This window comes from Solanum verrucosum, unplaced genomic scaffold, assembly GCF_900185275.1.
Source record: "Solanum verrucosum unplaced genomic scaffold, falcon-dt-bn FXZP01000183.1, whole genome shotgun sequence".
NCBI lineage: Eukaryota > Viridiplantae > Streptophyta > Magnoliopsida > Solanales > Solanaceae > Solanum > Solanum verrucosum.
In genome coordinates, this window is record NW_026020430.1 from 5,616,317 (window position 1) to 5,622,218 (window position 5,902).

At 36.9% G+C, this 5,902-nt stretch overlaps 1 protein-coding gene across 1 annotated transcript; it reads right to left on the reverse strand.

Moving 5' to 3' along the window:
• Positions 1-334: 334 nt before the first annotated feature.
• Positions 335-5,199, reverse strand: LOC125807936 (protein trichome birefringence-like 10). The gene is made up of 4 exons (XM_049487691.1): positions 4,528-5,199; positions 3,668-4,057; positions 2,319-2,477; positions 335-894 (listed from the first exon to the last, which is right to left on the reverse strand). The coding sequence occupies exons 1-4, from the start codon at positions 4,965-4,967 to the stop codon at positions 528-530; spliced, it is 1,356 nt and encodes a 451-aa protein (XP_049343648.1). The 5' UTR covers positions 4,968-5,199; the 3' UTR covers positions 335-527.
• Between the last annotated feature and the right edge of the window lie 703 nt (positions 5,200-5,902).

A 5,902-nucleotide genomic window follows, 5' to 3' on the forward strand; every position in this document is an offset into this window, starting at 1 on the left:
TAACCTAGCTAAACAAGTATTTTAAATTCCAATGTATCCCATAGTATGGCCTCCGATCCTATGCATGCCACTTTTTGTGACAGAAAAAGTTGCAACAATTGCCTCTTCGTATTTCTTATAAATAAAATCTTGTTTGACCTCCCCAATCAAAAAAAGAAGAAGAAAGGAATGAGGTATAAAAACGGGGAATGTACAATATTGGCAACTTGCCATTTTGTATAAAATTAGGTTAATGTTCTCTTCAGCTATACAACACATACATTTCAGTAATTTGGTGAAGAGATTCCAAATAATCCCAGCTGCAAAAATTGTATGTCATCAGCTCAGCAGAGAAAAATTCCCCAAATTTAATCTTGAAAAGGAGCACATTCCACTCACCATTGGCACAAGTTTTCCTAATCGAGTTTCCTTTCCAAGGTACGCGTCTTATAGTCCATGAGACTGCAACCATAGTACGGTATGAGGTGTAACATTTGAAATGTTGGAGCAACATGGTTATAAGATCTCTTTACCTGCCATACGGGAGATTAAGAAGTAAGTTTGGAAAATTCTGCACAAGCCAACTCACGTTTGAGGAAGGTGGCATATAGAAGCTCGTTCCATGTATCAGGGACACCGGGGAGGCACCAGTGGCTGCAGTCTTGGCGGTGGAGAGGAGCTGGTCCAACCTTTGGACCTAAGTAATACAAAGATGAGTGACCGTCTCTTCTTTGAAATGTCATCCCTGTTACATTCAATAAATCCAAATTCCATGTTTTTGATTTGTTCTGTTTCTCCGACAGCACATTGATCACAGTGTTATATTCAAATGATGTTTTCAGCGACTCTTGGGATGATCCTATGTTAGGTAGCTTCTCAAGATGACAGTTACCGCCGGTCTTCCAGTCTCCACCTCTATACATTATATTGAAGTGATTCATTAGTTGGTGTAACTAAGATATGTACTGAAGCAATGAACTAACTAACTAATCTGCATGTCTATTATCATCACAAACAATCTAGAAATAACACCAATCTACTAAATCAATTCAACCAATGAAAGCTAGCTCACGAATTGAAAGATGCAAACATGAACTTGCCATCTGATTATTGGAACTAACGTAGTAACAGGCTGTATGTCCATGTTTGAAATTAGAAATTTGAACATAATCAATGCCACAGAATATGCATGTTTAGAGACGAGTTGGGTGAAGAGGAGGTCATGAGTTATGACAAACTAGGGTGGAGGACATTTCACCTATTATTTTCGTAAACTGTCTGTAAAAGCTAAGGAAACATACAATCTCGGGTAGAAATACACCCAAACTTGCATAAACACACTATGCAGTTTGTATGTTATATAATGTGGTGGTTAGAGCAAGTATGATGTATAGGGCGGAGTGTTGGAAGGTCAAGAACTCTTACATCCAACAAATGAGAGTAGTGGCAATGAGATTATTGAGAGGCTGAGATGGATGTGCGGGCATACTAGGAGAGATACATACAGGAACTGAGATATTAGAGATGAGGTAGGAGGGGCTTCCGTGGTAAACAAAATGAGAGAAGCGAGGTGAGATGGTTTGAGCATGTGAAAAGAAGTTGCCCCCATATCCCAGTGAGAAGGTGTGTAAGGTTGGATATGAGGGGTCTAAGGAAAGATAGAGGTAGGCCAAAGAAGCACTGGGGAGAGGTGTCCGGACATGACATGACACTCCTGCAACTTACCGAGGACATGACCCTAGATTTAGAGGGGGGGGGGGGGGGGGGGGATGGGGTGTAGAGGTCGGGGATTAAGGTAGAGGGTTTGTGGATAGTCAAACGAAATCTAGTTTTCCAAACCGATATTATCATCACTATTCTTCTATTATCTCTGTAACTTTTATTACCACTAGTTGTCTCCTTTGCTTCGTATTATTTGTTGTTGTAATTGTTCTTTTCTCTAGTATTTGTTGCACAGCTTTTTCATCACTGTATTTCTTTTTCAAACTTGCTTTGAATTATTTTACTTGAGCCAAGGGTCTCTCAGAAATAACCTCCATGTCTTCACAAGGCAGGGGTAAGGTTTGCGTACACATCACCCTCCCTAGACCCCATTTGTGGCATTATACAGGTTATGTTATTGTTGTTGACTTGTTGTACACCATGATTTAACCACTAGCAAAAAGCTCTAGGGATCAACCTTCTCAGCTTCTTTTTTAAACTTAAATTACCATTTTGGACTAAATATCTTCCTCACACTTGTAATATGATATTTTCAGCAACAGATCTCAACAAAATTATAGAAGTATGTTTCCTTACGAAAAATTGCCTTCATTTAACAGATCAAGACCAAGACATACCTAAAGTGAACAGGAGCATAAGTTCGAAATACGACATGTGTCTTGGTCATATTCACTTCATGACCTATCCAATCAACCAATGTCGATATTGACCTCCTGTATGCAGTCTCAATATTCATGGTCATATCCACTTCTCCACCTTGTTGAAAGTAACATCCCCTATCATACAAAAATCGATCAGTCACAAGTATATTAGGTTATCGGTAATCAAGATTATGATTCAAAAAAGCAACAAACATTGATGTCCAAACTTAAAGTGCTTACTATTAATGCACCACTTAGTGGCGGGAAGCAACACATCTAAACAACTTGAGGAATAAAATTTACGTGATGAGGACAATACTTATCTGGAACAATTTTGGCTGTTTTTCTCCTAATAAGAATTCCTCTAAGTACATAATAGTTGTAGCAGTGTTTAGCTCATAGAATCCAACGACAATTACTAATCACTCATACCTCACTAAACCCTTTCAATTTCAGATAGAAGGCCAACCTAAAGACTAAGACAAAAAAGTCCAAATGAAAGAGCTCGAACATATTTTAGAGCTTCAATCTGCGGATATTCAAATGTACCACCTTCGGTTCTACATAGCATGATAATCGTTCGAATTCAAAATCTTATATTTTTCTGCAAAGTAACTGAGTCCACTACTGAACGATATCTGCCCTGTCAAACTTACTGTGCTTACATATCCACTACTCAAAGTACCTAGTTTAGATCAATTAGCTTCACTGCAAAATTTAACATCAGGGCATATCTGACAATGAATGAAAGGAAACCCCATTGGTATGCCCTCTCTACCCGCCCATTAGTTCATTTTTCCTTTCACAATGTGCAAAGAGAGCAGAGGAAGAGAAGTGAAGTGCACAGAAGCCGAGGTGCTTGCTAATGGTTATCAGTTATTTCGTCTTCTGAGGCATACTATTCTTTTCCATGGAAAATCTTTCCATAAAGTAGCTCAACAACTTTGAGGTTCTGACAATATGTTGCAAATTGTAAATGCTAGTTTTCTCTATGTACTACATATTTAGTGGTTAACTATTTTCTTTATGTTTTACCAATCTTCGCAGATATTAAATTAGAACAGTTTTTTGAAATGCAAAAATCTAGAAGGGAGATATACACAACTATAGACTACAGCAACAATATGTACCTTTGCAACTTTTCGATGTATTGGGATTAAGAAAAGATACTAACAGTAGCAGGCTATAATCTATTTGTAGCCACTTGTGAGGACTTTGAGTTCTTGACACAACTAAAATCGCAAGTGTTCATTAGATTCATTCTATCAGTTAACAAGCAAGAAAAGTATGGGATTAAATTGAAAAAGAAAGAAAAGAGAGCTTACTCTCTAATAGTTTTTTCATAAATCCACCAGTGACCACTGTTGAATACCAAAACATCTGCCCCTTTCCATTGAGCAGAGCTCCAATCCATTTGATCCAATCTCAAAGTCAATTTAACATTTCGGGGAGCCCCTGAAGGTGGACGACCTTGAAACACTAGGAATGGAGCTCTATAGTACTCAATAGTGCAGTTGAAATCCTTGAACTTAAAAATCAAGAAACCCATGTGCTTTGTGATGGGATTTCCATTAACTTCATATATCTTGCTTTTATCAGGAACTGCAGAAGATAACATGCAGAGTAGAGACTCCCACTGGTTTCTTCCAATTGAATCCCCAACAAACACAACGCGTCTGTTTCGCAACTTCTCTAACATAGTTTTTGCATCGAATCTGCTTAAAAGAGTAATTAGAAGACTAAAATTTGCATTCAATAATCATCGAAAAGACTATGAAAAGCTCTCCCCTACTACACAAAGTCTTCTTAAGAATAACAATAAAAAATTTAAGCATCAAGTTAACAACTTTAGACGATGCTCAATGAGAGCCAATATAGTAAGAGTTAAGTTCTATATGTTTTTTTACACACCATTAGATAAAATTGAATGAGAACCTGATGTAACCACTCAAATTGTGCACTGTCAGTGTATATAACTAAGTTCACCTAGTCGTTCAATGATTAAAATCTTAATCAGCTAAAATCAGTAGCAAATGGTATGCAAGAAGAACACATCATATGAAAGCCTAAAGTGTTTAAGTAATTCTTTCACTTTCTCCTCTCTTAAATTCTTTAGTTAAATTACCAGCAGAAACTAAACACAGTATACAGTAGTCACTATCAGAAGAATACAAGTAAAATTAACCTGGGCAAGTTGCAACCTTTAGGTTGCCAACGCCATTTAGTATAGAAATTGTCAGGCCTGCCATTCTCAGAACAACGAAAGCCTTCATCCAAGAAATTACAATCCTTTGATTCATAAAGTGGATAACTTTCATCCCAAACCCAATTTCCATCGAAAATATCACAACTTTCTGCACCTTTTCCCAAAAAATCAACCTTTTCACTCTTGTTATAGGACAAAGATGATCCATTTATCCCAATCCAAGTAGCAAACAAGGATGGCTGATGCAACCGAGGCACTTTGTTTACTGTTCTATAATCCAACAAGAAGAGACACAAGAATAAGCAAACAGTGAAAAAGAAGCAGCCAAGAACACCTGGAGAAGGCTCAAAAGGCTTAAACCCCTTGAGTTTCTTGAAAATCTTCAAGTTGAAGAATCTGGGAGATGGGTTTTCACTCATCTCTGCTTTAGACTAAAGAAGTACTAGTGGGTGTAGTGAAAAATCCAGTCTTGGGATGGAGAAAACAAGACTATCAAAAGCAAGTCTTGGAAAACCATAAAAATTGAATTTTTTTTGGAGGGTTATTGTTTTGAGAAGATGTGAACACACACAAATCTTTTAAGTTGAATACAGCTAGGTGGGGCTTTCATCATTATAGAGAGAGAGAGAGAGAGAGAGTAAAAGAGTTGAGGAAGATGTTGATGATGATGAGGTGGGGTCTTGTATGGACAAAATTAAAGACAAACAAGAAGTAGTCTAAAATGGCAAATGGGGACCAGGAGAAAATGCATTTTACACTTACTTATTGCTTCAGTAATAATTAGCGAGTTTTTAATCTTCTCTTCTTCTGCTGTAAGAAAAACAAGTGAGGTTTGCTACTCGTATGTTTTGAGATTTGTGGCGGAGATGTCGGAAAAAGGTACAAGGCCGGTGGAATCGCCGTGAGGCTTAAGAGAGAATATATGGGAACGTGGGCTCAACGTGGGATGTCAACAATTTTCTCTCTAAATTCACAAATTTCTCGCCTTTATATGCAAATATTATTTTCATTACATTAATACCAGCAGTTAAATGTTGTATTGTTAATTAAATAATTGGTACTGGAGGTTAGAAATGAGTATTGATTAATACACCTAAAAAAACGAAGACGTGTGTCACCCTACTTAAATTCACCCCCACAATGCCGTAGATACTGATACCGAATTACTCTCTCCCCTCCGTTCAACCATATTTGTTTACTATATTAAAAATAATTGTCTAACAAGAATTGTTCAATTTAAAATATAAGACGTAATTTACTTTTTGTATCTATTTTATCATTGCTATTAAATACTAATATTTTTTATCTAACACGTTTTTCAAAACATTAAATTTAATAAAATCAAAGGATAATA